Source organism: Chelmon rostratus, chromosome 10 (genome assembly GCF_017976325.1).
Source record: "Chelmon rostratus isolate fCheRos1 chromosome 10, fCheRos1.pri, whole genome shotgun sequence".
Taxonomy (NCBI): Eukaryota; Metazoa; Chordata; class Actinopteri; order Chaetodontiformes; family Chaetodontidae; genus Chelmon; species Chelmon rostratus.
In genome coordinates this window covers 15,606,009-15,623,179 of record NC_055667.1, presented here as the reverse complement: position 1 = coordinate 15,623,179, position 17,171 = coordinate 15,606,009, and the positions used below count along the sequence as shown (strand labels likewise).

General features: G+C 43.6%; 2 protein-coding genes across 3 annotated transcripts in view; one reads left to right on the top strand and one right to left on the bottom strand.

The window, feature by feature from the left end:
• Window positions 1-34: 34 nt before the first annotated feature.
• ube2t (ubiquitin-conjugating enzyme E2T (putative)) lies at window positions 35-2,626 on the top strand. Of its 2 annotated transcripts, XM_041945195.1 has the most exons (7): window positions 35-233; window positions 522-631; window positions 769-838; window positions 949-1,054; window positions 1,189-1,287; window positions 1,727-1,810; window positions 2,138-2,622. In XM_041945195.1, the coding sequence occupies exons 2-7, from the start codon at window positions 523-525 to the stop codon at window positions 2,252-2,254; spliced, it is 585 nt and encodes a 194-aa protein (XP_041801129.1). In that variant the 5' UTR covers window positions 35-233; window position 522; the 3' UTR covers window positions 2,255-2,622. The 2 variants fall into 2 exon arrangements, with proteins under 2 accessions (XP_041801129.1, XP_041801130.1); XM_041945196.1 differs by having other exon boundaries at window positions 35-631; window positions 2,138-2,626.
• Window positions 2,455-17,171, bottom strand: part of LOC121612333 (leucine-rich repeat-containing G-protein coupled receptor 6) — a 36,380-nt gene continuing 21,663 nt past the window's right edge. Inside the window, exons 4-18 of the mRNA XM_041945159.1 lie at window positions 16,219-16,290; window positions 12,764-12,979; window positions 12,517-12,588; window positions 10,225-10,293; window positions 9,682-9,753; window positions 9,454-9,525; window positions 9,010-9,078; window positions 8,500-8,571; window positions 8,158-8,223; window positions 7,972-8,043; window positions 7,462-7,533; window positions 6,800-6,925; window positions 5,780-5,934; window positions 5,035-5,115; window positions 2,455-4,904 (exon numbers count right to left, since the gene is read on the bottom strand). Of these exons, the coding sequence (XP_041801093.1) occupies window positions 3,649-4,904; window positions 5,035-5,115; window positions 5,780-5,934; window positions 6,800-6,925; window positions 7,462-7,533; window positions 7,972-8,043; window positions 8,158-8,223; window positions 8,500-8,571; window positions 9,010-9,078; window positions 9,454-9,525; window positions 9,682-9,753; window positions 10,225-10,293; window positions 12,517-12,588; window positions 12,764-12,979; window positions 16,219-16,290 (2,542 nt within the window). The 3' untranslated portion in view covers window positions 2,455-3,648. The remainder of the gene's footprint in view (window positions 4,905-5,034; window positions 5,116-5,779; window positions 5,935-6,799; window positions 6,926-7,461; window positions 7,534-7,971; window positions 8,044-8,157; window positions 8,224-8,499; window positions 8,572-9,009; window positions 9,079-9,453; window positions 9,526-9,681; window positions 9,754-10,224; window positions 10,294-12,516; window positions 12,589-12,763; window positions 12,980-16,218; window positions 16,291-17,171) is intronic.

Genomic DNA, 17,171 nt, shown 5'->3' with positions numbered 1-17,171 from the left:
GATGCCGTTCAATGTTAGTACTACAGTAACTAAACGCTAGCACTTCAACGGTAGGTGGCGGTCGTTTTCCGGTTGGGTGCAATTTGCCATTACAACAGAATAAGAAGAAGTTGTACGCGGGTGTTGATGACGTAGGGAGAGGGAAATCCAAAACAGCTAACGACGTGAAGTTGAAAAGGGACGTTAAACTGAAGAGCCGCAGTAAAGTGAACGACAGTTAAAACGAGAGAAACGTAAGTGATTGTTTTTTTGAATCCTGAGTAAACAACAACTTATTTTGATCACCGTGTGGTTACCGGACTCACAAAGACATACAAAAAGTTTCCCTAGCCACATAATTTAGCAGGCTAGAACGTTAGCTTGAAGCTTTTAACACGAAAGCTAGCGTCAAAGTTGCTAGCGTTAGATTTTAACTTAAATGAAAGCAAAAAGACTGCACACCCAGAGTTAGCCTAATGAAACTGCGAGTGATTGTTGTATGTCTGGTCAAAGTGAGTATATATCTATTCTCCGCTGAGCAGAATGCAGAGGGCATCCCGTTTGAAGCGTGAACTTCAGATGCTGAACATCGAGCCACCTCCCGGGATAACATGCTGGCAGACCGAGGAGCGGATAGACGACCTGCGGGCACGTAAGGATTAACAACGTCAAGGCTTTAAAACTAAAATGACCAAGAATGAACTTGTTCTCAGCAGTATGCCACACATGTGTCAAGCTAAATATTGGTTTCATCTGTCTGATCATGTCCTTATTTCCTCTGGTCCACAGAGATAGTGGGCGGAACAGAGACTCCATATGAGGGTGGACTCTTCTCCTTAGAGATCAAGGTTCCAGAGAGGTACATTTTCTCAAAGATTTAGTATTGATGGATGCGTTATCCCTTCCATTTCTACGATACAAACACTTGCTGTAGTCTAGAAAGACTGACCTGATGTTTTCCTCTCACAGGTACCCATTTGAGCCTCCCAAAATACGATTCCTGACCCCTATCTACCACCCAAACATTGACAATTCAGGACGTATCTGCCATGATGCTCTCAAACTCCCACCAAAGGTCATAACCGATTGCATACAAAATATGAAATTGTTACTGTTTCGCTTCAATAATCTGGTCTTGTTTGTCTCTCGTCAAATAAATGAGTAGGTATACCAGCTAATATTTTTTGCTTTTTTGTCCATTTTATTCAGGGTGCCTGGAAGCCATCCCTGAACATCTCCACAGTCCTCACCTCCATTCAGCTGCTCATGGCTGAGCCCAATCCAGACGACCCACTCATGGCTGATATTGTGAGTTACACATAACCTCGCCTTCATAGATACCATACTATGTTAGAGCAGAATAGCTTTGATACACAATCACCCTTTGGTGGTTTTATCTTTTTTTGTGAATATTCTAATATAAATCTGGATATGTGACAATGTAGCTTTCGTAAAAACCTTTATTGGAAAGTGGAAAGGCAGAGAACTAAATAACATTATGCTCAAATTTTGCACTAGTATAAGAATTGAATACTCTTTCCAGTATGCATGTTTATTACAAACTGAGATTTTGCTATGTGCCAGAATAACCTGTTAAGATATTAGTCTGAAACACCATTACTTCTTGTGACGAAAGTACAGCCTCTGGTAAATTTACACTAGAGAGCATTTCAATTGTGTATCGTCACCAGTGGTGTATCTCCACCATATACACTTGTAAAGAGACGCTTACATTTTTCAACTGCAGTCGTCAGAGTTCAAATACAACAAACAGCTGTTCATGGAGAAAGCCAGGAAGTGGACACAAGAACATGCTGTTCAGAAGAATACGGTAAGTCACTCTGGTCTATGATTGAAGCAGTTTCCTCTTTAACCTCTGTAATGTTATTTTATACTATACTCTTGTGCAGACTGCATTATTGTTACTCTGACATGATTAATATCACTTGCTCTACAGCACTGTCTGTCATTGTATTTGCTATATGTAGCAGTATATTTTACCCACAAGGTGGTGCTGTGCTCCCTCAATAGAATATTGTTCACTAATTTAGTGATGCAGACTGTTTGATTTATACTCCAATGTGACTGCCACATGTGGAGGAGCGGAGATGGGCAATGCTGCCATTGTCTAAGATAGTTTGTATCTGCCTTTGTTCAGGGTGTCGTGCAGGGCAACAAAGAAAATACTCCAGATCAGAAAGATTTGTCCCGGAAAAGAGAGGCCTTTGGTGCACAGCAGGATGCAGAGGAGCCAGCAAAGAGAACCTGCACATAGTCTCTATCTCCTTTTAGAGCCACATGTCTCTCTTCTCCAGAGCCAACTTGCCTTATACACCTGCCTACAAGTAAAAAGAATGATTTTAAGTTTCAATTTTGTGCCAATACCTACTTCCATTTACTATGGATGGAATCCTCTTTTTAATTCAAAACTATCTATGTATTTATAGTGTATGTATGCATTTTATGTTTGTGTTTTGATATTAAAGTTTATTTTGAGCATTAATTGACCATTCAACTTTTTAAATCTATTGCAAACAATTCCTTGACTTCTTTTGTGGTGTAGAAATATTTCTCTTTAGTAGCATGAGAAGAGTGGTTGATACAGTATGAAGATAATTTTATTCAGACATATGCTTACCAGTTGTATACAAAGTATGTACATCCTAAATAGGAAGATATTTTTTTTACAAACTAAGGATTTATTTCTTATTATATAAAATTATATATTTGCTGTTTATCATATAAAAAGGGAGACAAACATTATAAGGCTGTAGTGAGTCAATACCATGCTAGTTCAGAGGTAGTTACATTGTATGTACATATTGCTAGCCTACTCTAATGTCTGTAGAAAGATAGTTACATCCCATTCAGTCTGTATAACTGCTTCCCTTCTGTGGGGGGAGTTGCATATTTGAGACAAAACCATGTAAACTGCATGAAACTGAATTTGCAATCTGTTTCCTGTTGCATTTTACTGCCACATAAAGAATAACATTTTTATAACAGCTATTACACAGTTGCAAAGAAATATGTCAGACAATAACATTTCTGCGAATGAAAAAATGTTAGCTTACTCTGGTAAAATGATCTGGTGTGTCTGATGATGACTCCCTTTCTTTGAAACAGACCTTAGCAATAGGATAGAACTTAAATTTGAAGGAGAAAAAAAAAAAAGATCACTCCACTTAAAATATAACCAAACAATCTGATACCTCTAAGTTGCATGTCTTATCACATTTCAGTATAAACATGTACACTTAAAATTCTACTGGTTTTATCTAAATCCCCACTGGCTAAACCATTGATTTGTCTGATGCTTAGCTTTTCCATGTAGTTAATAGCTTTTATTTGAGCTTTTTTTTGTCATGCGATTCCATGACAGATGCAGTCCACTGGGTAGTGTCTGAAATCGTCCTCCCATATATAACAGTCATGTTGTATTCTGTTGTTTCCTTGAATAGTCTTTACTGTGAAAGGAACCTTTAATTGCACTCAGAGGCACTTTGTTGTGTTCTCTCAGACTTCTCTAGAGTACTCTACAGTCTCTGTGTGGACTCATTTAGAGGTGCTTGAGGATTGATAACCCAGAGCTGGTCTTGCTGCTGGTGTACGATGATGGTCCTTGAGTGTCCATAGTGTCCCAGCTATTCAGACAGCTAGCTTGGAGGCTCATGGATGAGAGGTCAGAGAAGGAGTCATGGTAGAGTGATACAGAGAGCAAGTGTTATGAATCACATCTTGATCCAAACTCTTCAGACATTCATCGTCGTTCAGGCTCCCTAGTTCTGTCACCCTGTCTCTATCTCTGGCTGTGGGAGTGGGTATCTGGCATGGGATGAGAGGAACAGAGGAAGTAGAGGAGCAGTGGGAAAACCTGACTGGGTCCAGTCGGGGTTGGAGAGGGGGCACTCCGCTGTACAGGGCATCGGCATCAGCGAGTGACAGCTGTGCCGACGAATCGGAGCAGGAACTCTTCTCTGTCTCCACAGAAACCAGCGAGTCCAGGGTGCGGTCCCTGCGTAGCTGTGGACGTGCTTTGGGATGAGGCCAGAAGAAAAACTGGGAGTGGTCTCGTGTGAAAAGGAGGAAGAGGAGGGGGTTGAGGCAGGCAGGCAGAGGCTGGAGAAGCAGGAGAACTGATTTTAGCACCTCCTCCCCTAGAGAGAGGAGACCCAGGAGGGAGCAGAGGGACAGGAAAGCTACTGGAACATAGAGGAGGCCATTGGTGAATATTAGCCAGGCAACATGTTTGATCATAGCACAGTCCCACAGGCCCTCACACTCTCCCCTCAGCAGCTCCCAGTAAAGGCGGATGTATGAACCTGTGACTATAAGCAAGCACAGGGTGTTCATCATAATGAGCGCCAAGGGAAAGCCCAGGGAGGATGGCAGCCGAGAGGATGGGGGTGGCAGAGGCGAGGGAAGGCAGAAGGGTGAGGACCCGTACTCCCCAACTCCTATCAGTGGGAGAGAAGCAAGGGTGAGGGAAAGAGTGAGGCAGAAAAGTGCACATGTGCGTACACTCCCAAGGGACGGGGACTTCCCATAGGCACGAGCACAGGTCACACTTACGCCACACTGCACAGCTGCCAGAGTTAGCAGCAACACACTTGCCTCAGACGCAAACACCCAGACCCAGCCAGTTGCCTGACAACCAGGACCCCCCTCCCAGCGAGCACCGTGGTGACCAAACTCTCCCAGGGTTAGAGCATCCACAAGGGCCAGGGTGCATGTACACACCCCCGTCAGCAGGTTAGAAGCACCCATGCAGGCCACTGTGAAGCGGAGGGGTGACATGTAGCCAGGTGAGCTGAAGAGGGACAGGAGGAGGAGGGCGTTCCCCAGAAGAGACACCAAGGAGATGGACCACAAGCCGACACGAACCAGCCAGCTGCCCAACAGAGAGTCACAGGGACGAAAAGGACCTGCAAACATACAAATCATCAGCTGTAGATAAACTGTAAATGATGAAGCTGCCCCCTACTGTAGCTGTGACAAAACAGTCTGCAAGCCAGTTGATAACAGGTTCATCACACAAGGCATAACTTCATTTACCTGGAGTGGGTGTGCACTGGACACTGGTCTGTAGTTTGGATTCCTCTATTTCTAGCTGGAACTCCTCCAGGTCAGGGTCATCTGGAATAAAGGACAGTCAGGGTAAAAAAATCTGAGCGTTTGTTTACCTTGTGTGAGGTTTTATGACAGCTTTTTCTGTGTTAGTATATATTGTATACAGTAAATTAATGTTAGCTTGTGTGTGGCACTGGCTACAGGGGGTTGTTGCAATAAAGGAGGTGATCTAACATTCTTCTGCAATGAAAGAAAATACTGTTTGTAGATGATAATTGGCACTTGCATGAAATTTGATCATCAGCTCTGTTTTTCTAATAATTAAAGGTGAATAAATTTTAATCAGTGATATGTCACGGTTTAATCATTATTTGTTATCATTACCCTTCGGTACACCCAGCAATTGTTTATTTTTAGCTTTAATGGTGTAGGTTTAATGGTTTTAATTTCAACTTAATTTTGGTTTATTGGTGTTTATATTTTATGCCTGCCGCAGGAATGCGTGGAAGGGTCAACACTAGTGCGTGTCAGCTGCCAGGTAGCTGTGGTTTCATCGAGGCTCTGACATGTTTCAGTTGGGCTTGTGTCAGTTATTCGACAATGAGCGCAGACATGTGGGCCTCAGATTTCCATGTATTGCTTTACCCTTCATCATGGCTGTATACCATGTGTATTATACAACATATACAGTATATGCTACCACAGATATTGTAATTGCATGCTTTCTCACAATGTGTGTCGGCATGGATCGGGTACATGGCTACAGTCCTCTTGTGTAGGTCCTCGTCAGTGTTGCTCTGCTCTGTGTCCCACTGGCTGGCTGGCTTGTAGCTATCACAGGAACCGTACACACAGCACTGGTAGGCATAAGGCATCTCTATTACCCTGTAGCAAAAAAATGCAACAGCACTGAGTGTATACCAGGAAAAACAATGCCACAACAGATGGTGGAACAAATGCACAAATGAATGGTAACAAAGCTTAAGATTTGTGTGTCATTTTATCGTGGTAATGGTTGACCATTACCAGCATAGTCTTTAGATACAATATGGGATATTCACATTAGGATAGGATTCACATTGCAAAAGTATATTGACATTAATATTTCAAAGTGACCTCAAGTGCTTATGAATCTTAAAAAATAAAGCAAAGTTATCCGTTTATAGAGATGACATATTTAAAACTCAGTTTTCTGAAGTCTGGATGAGCTAACTTTGGAGTGGATGGTTGTATGTATTGTAAACATTTACTGTACATGTACAATGCTTTCTCCTGGCATCCTGCCAGGAGTTATCTTTTGGACTACAGCAATGCCGGCATTGCCACTTGATCACCTGCCATCTCCGACAGTGTGTCTTTGAAACTCGCTCTCCATTTTTACTTCACTGCACCTTTCCAGGCCTTCAGGCGTCTTCGCAGCAAGAATTAACTTGCTGCTGACAAATGCTTGCTCATTTTTTCAGTTCAGTTCAGGGATAGCTTGCAGGGAAACAGTGCAATTAGTTGATTGTCAACCTTGGCTGCTTTTGGTAAATTGAAGATATTAATAGAAAATCGTGAGAGGAAGGATAATTGAAGGGAAGGGAAGTGGTGCATTGTTCCTTACAGCCACAGGATACACACCTGGGTAAGTTATTACCTGAAATCACTTTTTGGCAACAGACTAAAATACAAAGTTCACAATGAGGACTGCATGAAGTAAGAACAAATAACAGAATGCATGGTGTGTGTGTCTATGTGTGTGTGTTACCTCATACGGGGGAAGTGATCAGGACTGAAGGCCTCATATAGTTCTGTGTTGCCTCTCAGCTTGAGATGGGTGAGACCCCCCAAACCTGCAACAGGCACTGAGCTCAGACGGTTCTCAGTCAGGTCCCTGAGAGACATACAGGAAGAAACAGAGGCGGATGGGTGTCAAATCAGGCCAAGTTCCTAAAATGTGTTTTCATTTCAGATATTGCCGTGGGTCATCCTTGGTAACAAAAAGGCCTTGTCTCTTAGATATTTTAAACTGCTCAGACAAGGATCCCTATCAGATTCCCTCCAGATAACACTTCCTGTCAGATGTAGTATATCTGCTTGTTTAACTGCTTGCAGCAAGTCTTCACACAAAGAAGCAGTTTGTATTGGCATGACCTGAGATGAGTCTCCTGGCCACACAGAGGGTTTTTTCAAACAATAAATGCATATCAGAGTTCTCTGTAGACTCAGCCAAGGGTAACACGTTTTCTGTGGCGCACACTGTCAAGTGTGTGAGTGTTTGTGTAAGGCAGCAGCTCCCACAAACAGCCTAACTTTAATTAAAGATGCACTAATTCAGCGTGCCTTCAAGTGGAGAAGTGTGACACCACAGAAAGACCAGATGAAAGGGAGAGGAGTCTCTGTGGCTGTTCTGTATCTGTGTTTACTCACAGTTTGATCAAAGAGTGAAGCGAGGCGAAGGCATCCGGGTGGATCCACTCGATCATGTTCCAGCTCAGATCACTGACGGAGAAAAGAATTGAGGTGAAATTAGATGGACTGGACAGAATTGTAATTACACACTGAATGTTGCGTCTCGATCACCAGTAGATGTCAGTAATGGGTCATGAGTCTACCTTATTTGATTTTGACCAATGCTTCCCACTGTTTTTGGTTTATGACTGCTTAAAAATTAACCAAAGACTCCTTGTGACACCTCATCATACTGTGAGTGCTTTCCCCTCCACACATTGTTTTGTTTAGAAAAAAAAGTCAGAAAAATATACAATATTTTGCGCAGCAGAATTATGTTTTGTTTTCCCATCCTGTTAATCATCTGATGAAACCTCAGATATGTCTTGACCCCAAGGTTGGGAACCACTGGTCTATACAATGAATTTCCAAGGAAATAACATGTGACGAGTTGGAGAGAATGAACCTTTACTGTGCAGGTTGACTTACAGTGCTCTTAGTGAGGCGAGCTGCTGGAAGGTGCTGGACTCTATCCTCCTGATTTGGTTATGCTGTAGCCCTCTGTTGGAAAAACACATAAAAAATACATAAATATAAAATGTGCAGGAGAATAGATAGAAATGTTGATTCTGATGCATATTTGTGTGCAATTGTATTGGGGGTTGAACTACTCACATCTCTTGCAGTGCAGAGCAGTGGTAGAAGCTGGGCAGTTCCTCTATCTGGTTGTAAGACAGCTCCCTACAACAATACACAAAGCACACATAAACACAGTGACCAGCTGTGGATTTATAGCGTGGGAAATCATGGGGGTGACAGGATTATTTGGGTGAACAGTGGGCTCTGTGAGCAAGGCGATATAGCGGGACAATAATTTTGGGGGGATGATTGGATTTCATAGCACAGTGATTGTACAAATGATTGCTTGAGGCCACAACTCTCCACAGTTGGGGTTTGTGTATCAGTTTTTCTACCTCTCAATCTCTAACCGCCCCCTGTATGTGTGTGTGTACTCACAGCACTCTGAGGCGAGGCAGCTGCTCACATAGATCCAGAGGGAGAGCAGAGAGACCGGCCCGAGTCAGCGTCCTGTGGAGAAAAAGAGAATCCTCTGATCATTGTTGAAGTGCAAGCAAGCGAAGGGATCCCCCAGACTGTGAGTCTAACTTGGTCAGACAGGGAGCTGTGTAGGTTCGCCAAACCTGTCATTGCCTGGCATAACTAGCCCACACCTCCCTATCCCTTTCCTGAGTCTCCTGTTCTGTCCCTTTCTCTCCTAGAATCCTAAAACACACATATTCTCTCTTTTTGTTTCTCCCGGCTTTCTGTGTGCGCCTCTCTCCTGCTTATCCATATCTCTCTCTGCTCTTTTATCTCTTATGTCCTTGAACTCATGGGATTGTATCTCTGTCCTCAACCTGTATGTCTTTTCACATTCTTTGTTGTTGTACGTGGGGATGCCCCACTAAGCGAAGTAATACGATGCGTGTGTGTTTGTGTGTATAAAGGTGTAAAAGGGACACTCACAAAATTTCCAGGCTGGTGGTTCCTTTCAGATCGGGAAACTCTTGAATCTGGGTTGCTCCGTTAAGGGAACTGCAGTCAAACAGGAAGAAAAGTGTCAGGAAAAACTCTCTCTCTCTCTCTCTCACACACACACATACACACACACACATGCATGTGCACACAGACCTTGTCTAACAGCTCATTTCAGCCATCAAACTTTTCCTCCAACATCAACACAGGCTTTTTTGGCCCTCTCACTAGACATCATAAGTCACACCATTCAACATGTTCTTACAACACGCTCTCTCTTACCACATCAACACACGGCACAGCAATACGCTAACACAACATCATTCAGTAGGCCATTACACATGTCCACTCAACTCTCACTGCTGGGGACAGAGGATGATTTAAACAGTGTTTGGGCTAACTCACTGGAATGGTTTCTACTGACCGCATACTTACAGTGTGTGCAACTTAGGTAAGAACTGGAAAGCGGATTTTCCCACAAACTGGATGGGGTTCTCATAGAAATGACTGCAAGAAAAGACAGAGAAAAAAAATATTTGGACATATTCTGATTCATTTGTTTCTGGGAATGAGTTGTGTTGTACATGATGTTGAAAAGAAATAGTAATTACGTGTTTATCTAATACAATATGTGCTCATTGTAGCATTAAGCATTAAGCTCACATGGTTTGGAGCTGAGGGTTTCCCACGAAGGCCCTCTCAGGGATGGCTTTGATATTGTTGTTATGGAAGCCCCTGCAAATGAAAAAACGTACTGTAACTCAGACAGTCCGTCAATATGTTTCTGATTTTGTGTTTGTGTGTGTGAGTTTGGAGGAGAGACAGAGTGTGCTTGTGAGCGAGAGGCAAGTCATATGTCCTCATGTTGCACCTGCCATTGCACAGCTGAAAAACATTTTTGGATAAATGAGATGTAAACACGCACACATACGCTGTATCTGTGACACATATGCACACTGTGGAACATCTGCTTAAGCTGAGGGAAAACATGGTGTGTGTGCGTGTGCATGCATTCGTGTGTGTGTGTGTGTGTGTGTGTGTCTACGTGCAGGCGAGCGGGTGCGTGGGTGTGTAGGCAGCACCTGCTTAGGGCGAGAGAGATTGTATCCGAGTGCCACATTAAAATCACTTAACGGGATTACTTGGGATAACGCAACCATGATAGTCATGTCGGGCAGGTGTGTTTTTCTGTGTGTGTGTACTCACAGTTCCTGAAGCTTGCTGAGTGTCCTGATGGCCACAGGGAACTCCTGCAGATCATTGTAGTTTAAATCCCTGAGAGAGAGAGTAAGATAAACATTCATATGTATATGAATATGAATGTGTGTATGTGTGTGTGTGTGTGTGTGTGTGTGTGTATATATGTATGTATGTATGTATATATGTATATATATATATACCATCAAGTCCTAGGCAAGATGCATGTTTAATTTCCCTGCAATACAAATCATAATTCAACCACATATGATATTCTGTGTGCAAGAAAGTGTGCCTCATTGCATATATATACATAGTTATTTCCTCTGCTCTGTGAGAGTTCGACAGCTGTAGAGTGTGAAGTTTGGTTGTCACCCTTGACCTTTGCTGCTCTGACCTGATTATTTAGGTCTGTCTCTGATTAGTTTCCCAGGAAACGCTGTATCAAAACAACCGTTGCTATAGTTGACACAGCTCATCATGCAGGTGGCAGGAAAGGGGTTTTTACTGTATTTCTTGCCTGTATATGAGTATGCACTGTAGATTTGCTGGTGTACATGGGAAAAAGTGCGTAGAGTGCATGTTTCTGTGTACATGGTATGTCTTTTACCATATTAAGACATCGTGCCGGGGTATGCGTGCATTTGTGCGCACTGTCTGTTATAATTTTAAGCCGCCCAGGTCAAAGGATATCTAGAAGTACTAAGTCATTGTCAACTGGATTTATTTTTATTCTTTTCAAGTATGAGACAACAAAAAATGCCTTTGATGAAGAACTTCAAGATATATATGTGTGTTTTTCCCCAAGCAGCAGTGGATGTTGTGAAATGTTTGTCTGTCTGTGTCTGCTCTGTCTTGTTTGCATATGCTGTCACGTTTTCCAGCAGTCCCCTGGACGGCTCCTCGTAGTAATGATTTTATAATGCACACTGGGGGGTTGGGGAGGGTGGTGCTGATGCAGATGGTCTCTTGTATTTCTCATAAGCGAGGCCGCTGTGAGAGATTAACCCCTCATACCAGCACAATCCCCACGTCAGTAACACCTGTCATCTTATCCCGCTGAATCATCTGTCTCTCCTCACTGCTGACGGCCCAAACACTTTAACACACACTATTCTGGTCCAGAGAGCTCTATCCCTCTTTTTCTCATTCTCTAGTTTCCCTTCATCCCCTTAACCACGGCTCCTCTGACTTACACCCTGTTCCCTCACATTTCCCAGCATGGATAATGGCTTTTAAGTTGAGTGCTAAGCTTGTGGGTGCACAGGCAGAAGTGCTTGCCTATCTGCGCACACACACGCATGTGCCCACACACATGCTCATAAAAAAGAACGCATAATTTTTTTTTTTTACACTTCAACAGGTTGTTAAGTAGCATGCCAGAAACAGTGTTTTCATCAGACCACCATGAATTTTGCAGGAGACACAATTGCACTGTCTCCATTTCGCTCGCTTTCTTTCCCCTCCTCCTTCATAAGACCGTGTCGGTTTCCTGCGGTTTCCATATTGGTGTGTGGTTAGGATCTAGTTATCGACACTACAGCGCGTACGCTCAAGCAACTCTCCTGTGGCTATGCTGAGCCATACAATATTTGACCTCAGCGCTGCTTAGCAATTACTTTTACAAAACACAGAGGGATCTGTTGATGTTACTTCAAGGTAATCAGAGAAGAACTTTTCATCCTCGCATTCCTGTCGCTCATTTGTTGGTTGCGGTTTTGAAAACGTTCAAGCACCTGCTGAAATTACCAGGATATTAATCATTATGACTGCATGATTTAGCGCTACACTTCATTATTCCTTGGCACACTTGGTACATTTGATTTATAAAAACACATTAATTTCGGGTGTTCCGACTGCACTTTCACACACAGAAAGAAATAAGGCTGTAGTCATGCATACACTGTGAGTAAACGGATGGCTTTTAGTTCTATTGCCTTTTTGAGGTTATATTTCAGGGAGTTCTTCATATATCTTAGAGTTATTCTAAGGCAATGTGATTGTTGTAAACACTACCATACTGAATGAATGTTGATACTTGCGGATACTTTGTCATCACAGAGGCTGCATCGGTGTTTGGGGGAAACAGAGGAGGTACTCATTTAGGCCTATAAAATGAAATCACTTCAAGATGCGTGTGTGTGTGTGTGTGTGTGTGTGTGTGTGTGTGTGTGTGTGTGTGTGTGTGTGGATAAGATAGTGAAAGTTTCTTAGATTTAATTTGTAGTAACTGCTGCCCAAAAAGCATGAGCAAGTGCATGTGAATGTGCGTGTGTGTGTGTGTGTTTGTGAGATACTCACAGCGTCTCCAGACTGTGTAAACCTTCAAAACACCTCGCGCCCATGCTCTGGATCTGGTTGTTATGGAGATGCCTGGAAAAAGGCCACAAATATTTTTCAACAAATCAGAAATTACCTCCTCAAAAACTTTTCCACACTGCAGTCATCACCGCCCTGTTCTAAGTCAACGGAACAAATAATTTCACTGGTAAGTTGAGAAAGCCAGACTCAGGAGAGATTTAAGTAAACAAATCAAGATGTCACTTACAGTACGACGAGGGCGGAGAGGTTGGTGAATGCATAATCTGGGATGTGTGTGATCTGGTTGAGGGCTAGCGTCATGGCCTGCAGGGACGGCAGAGAGTCCAGGGCTGTCACCGGGATCTCTGTTAGGGAGTTGTCATCCAACCACAGGTGTCTTAGAGAGCGAACCCCTCGGAAGGCCCCAGCCGGAACCTCAGACAACAGGTTAGCATCAAGACGCCTGCAGGGTGAGATAATCACTAAGTCTAAGAACAGTATGTTTGCTTATGTGCATGTGTATCCGTGCTTGTGTGTGCATTAGAGGTTGAGTGTCGTGGCATTGAATCACTTTGGCTTACAGGAAGGTTATTATGAGAATTACACGTCCTTAATTCTCCCTCTTTCATCTTTGCTGCAGCTTCTCAGAAGCTCCTCATTTATGATTTATTCCCATGCTAAATAAGCCATGTCAAACTTCACCAGCACAGACATGTATGAAATGTAAGATGAGAAAAACACGGACACAAACGTGTAGGAACGGTTGCGGCGAGTCTGTTTTATTCTACCTCACTTTGTTTATGTTGTGCAAAGCCAACTTCCCTCAGTGTCTGGAAAAGGGGAAAAAGTGAAGGAGGGAGGAATATTTAAAGATGCATCTTCAGCTGTTCTCCCTCCTTGACTCTTTCCATTGGAGTCCCGCTGTCGCCATCAGTCCCTCACGTTTCCACCACTTACAAATACTCCTTTCAGCCGATGAATTTATGACACCAGAGACACACACACACACACACACACACACAAACACACACACATATATATATATATCTATATATTCTCACACATGCACTTTCATCTCTTCAACCAAGCTTAACAAACCTTTGTCGCCACTCTCCTTCTGTGTCCCTCACCCTACAGACACCGAGTGTGGACTGTGACACACACACACCCCACGTAAATGCACACATGCATACACACTGTCCATAGTGATGAATGATCCCCTCAGGGCAGAGTTGACAAGTTGAGACCACTTCCTCCTGCTATTCTTCTTTCTTTGGCCCTTCACACTCGTTCATTAATCTCCTTTTCCTCCCTCCGGCCCCTCTCACACTCACATTTTGTTTCTTACATCTTCATTGATGCAGTCCCAGCCGCTGCGAACCCCTTTCCGTCTCACTCCTTAACTCTTGTTCGTCTTTCAAACATCCTCCCTTATCAATCTTCCACTGTGGCTCTTTGATTCTCGCGCTACAGCTCCTCCTCAGCCTCCTCACCCTCCTCACCCCTCAGAGGCTTCGCCAAACAAACAGCATCATCAAAGTGAAATCTGAACTTGAACTCTGAACTCAGGCTTTTCTCCCCAGGGAAATTTTCCATCAGGAGAGGCAACTGTATACACTGGCAGATGCTCACACACAGGCAGACAGGGAAACACCCTCCAGCGTACATGTTTATACACATGAATGTGTATACGTGCACACACAGCTTCAAGAAATTTTCATCTTCTCTACTTCCTGAGCACACTTTTTTTTTGTTGTTGTTTTTTTGTCCCCCTCCCAGTGTTAAACATCGTCCTTTTCCGTCCTGTGCACTCCAACTGTGGACATTGTTTGTCCCTGACCCTAATCGCAGGATGAAAGCTACGGAAGACCCTTCAACTTGGTTTTTTTCTCTCGGGCAAAATAATAATTGCTCCTCTGGGTGGACCTGCCAGGTCTCCAGAAGGTCCAGACAGAACCAGGAATGTTCCACGGAAGCCAATAAAGCAGCAACCATTTCCTGTCCATCACATCAAAGTCTGAGGTACGATTACGGCAGAGAGAGAAATAGAGACAGAAAGAGAAAGTTCTCTTAAGTGATCCAGGAGATATGTGGAACCTGCCTACACATGTTGAATTCTCCAGATGGCCAAAACTTTATACAAGGGAGAACTTGGAGGAGCATGTTTTACTACCATCGATTCAAATCTCTAAAAACAGGGTTAAGGTGATTAACGTGAATTGTTGAATTCATCAGTAGTGATTACACAGCTTAACCTGTGGGTTGGGACCCAAAACACATCTGTCTGCTTCTGATGGCACAGAACTAAACGACAGCACTCGCGCTGTGTGTTGTAATTAGCCTTTTCCAAATGGTGAGACAAATTTCTTGACTCAGTTTCAGTTCTCTGCTGACAGAAGGATTCTTGTCCGAGATTAAGACGTGATTTATATCAGATGAAAGCCTCCTTTATACATTTCTACCAATTCAAAGCCTATGTGCTGTCTGAGATGCTGTCTCTCTTTCTTTTTACCTGCCGTGTTTCATGTCAGTGAGAGGCGCCGACAAGCTTCACTCTCCAAAGCCTTTCCAGTAATCTTTCTCCGCTGGGCTTATCATTACAGTAATGACAAGGTGCGTCTCTATACACTGGCACTGTGTGTGTATTGTGTGTGTGTGTGTGTTTGTCTGTGTGTGTGTGTCTGTGTGTGCGTGCGTGCATGTGTGTGTGCGCATGCGTTTTTTCATTACTTGAGACCATCTCTGTGTGAAGAAATTGAGAGACCACACACTCACACGCTTGTGTGCGCAAACACACACACACACACATAGACTGAAGTCATAGACAGAGACATCATCATGACAGAAAATTGTGAGGTTAGACATACACTCACACAAGGACGGCCTGAGCCACAGTGCTATACGTGTGTGCAGATGTGTGTACAGATGCGTGAGTGTGTGTGCAGGCTTGGTGTTGAGGAAGAGCAGGTCTGCTTAATACCAGACAGGAAAACGCTGTAGGTGGTAGAGTTAACGTGTGCACGCCCCTCCTAAGTTCAAACTCCAACAATGTGAGTGTGTGATGAAGGAAATGGCTTTATGGATATTTACAAAGAATTATTAATTTGGATGGGATGTGGAGTACGTGTGCGGTACAAAGTTGGGAGAGAAGGGTAAGGTTGAGGATTTACAGATGAGGTGGTCTGCATGCACCCGCCCAAACATTCACGCTGCACACACACACACACACATACACAAGCACACTGACCCCACAGATGAGACAATTATGCCACAAAACACTCTCATTAGCCAGGGGGATAGCGGTGTGGGTGGTGGGAGAAGAACGGAGGAGAGGAGCGGAGGAGGAAGAGAGGGGGAATTGATGGAAAATGGGGTTGTTTCACAGCTCATTGGAGATGCTCTCCCTGGCCTGCAGTGTCTGCTGTTTCCCTCATGGCTTCCAGATGCTACCATGAACTGCACTGACACAGTCAGGCTGTGACTCCTAATGTCAGGCAGTGCAGCACTGAATGTAGTACTGTTGGGGTCTGGTCTGTAATATGTCAGTGGTACTCTATACCTGCATTGCGGTTAGAGCTGAGATGTGAGGGTGGGTGGCCAGGGGATGTTTCATTCCCCGCTGGATGAGGTAGAATAACATGATTAGTGCGTGCGTGTGTGTGTGTGTGTGTGTGTGTGTGTGTGTGTGTGTGAGGGACTCACAGGGACAGTAGGTTGGGCAGGTCCCATGGAGCATCATCAGGAAGTCTCTCCAGTTGGTTGTTCTGTAGCATCCTGAAACATACCGATTATTCCGTTATAGGTGTAATGGGTCTGTATGTGATGGCGTGTATGTGGTGTGCGTGAGGGCACATCAGGCAGAACAAATAATTCCATCATGAGCGAAATCTGACACAAGAAGGAGAGGGCCAGTGAAAGCTTGAGGAGAAACAGAGAATGAAGAAAAGAGAAAGAGAAGCTCCTTGGGTGGGCTGCTGATGTCATTCTCAGAAGAATGGAGCAAAAAGCGAGGAGGAAGTGGGCAGCAAACAATAGCCCTCTCTCTTTCCTCTCCCTTCCTCGCTTTCTCTGTCTTTCTCTCCCTCTTTCTTTAAAGTTTTTATCGTGACCGGACGTCTGACATTATCACACGAGTATAGTCTCCAGTGTGACGGTCTTAGCAGCGGCGTTAAGCCTTTATCGTGGCGTCATGGTACCGCAGTAAGTGTTTGAGTGCAAGGCCGTGTGCCTGCAACAGTTAAACATCTTATCTTACAGATAAGTTATTGTAAGAATTTCTTTTTATTGTGAGTGTGAAATAACCTACAAGGCTTTTTTTCACTTATCAGGCTAAAAGTGATGGTTATGATGTTGACATTAGTCGTCTCAAGATGTAAAGAACATAGTTTGCTGCATTTATTTTCATAATTCAGTGTGTGACATGCTTTCACAGTCCTGTGTATTTCACAATGGTCTCGTGTAAGATACAATGATTGCTTCAGTACAAAAAAAAAAAAAATCCTGCTCAGGTTTGAGAGGATCAGGAGAATGTTTCCGCTGGGATGATGATGCCATGATAAATACATCGAATTCAGTCTTTTCCTGTTTCAATATCATTCCCTACGGGAGCTTCGCTGTACTCCACTCTGGGTTCATAACCTTGAGTGTGTGTGTGT

Coding starts and splice junctions, on each gene's coding strand:
- ube2t (XM_041945196.1), top strand. CDS start 523: ATGCAGAGGGCATCCCGTTTGAAGCGTGAACTTCAGATGCTGAACATC. Junction 632..768: donor GATAGACGACCTGCGGGCAC/GTAAGGATTAAC, acceptor TCTGGTCCACAG/AGATAGTGGGCGGAACAGAG. Junction 1,055..1,188: donor CTCTCAAACTCCCACCAAAG/GTCATAACCGAT, acceptor CATTTTATTCAG/GGTGCCTGGAAGCCATCCCT.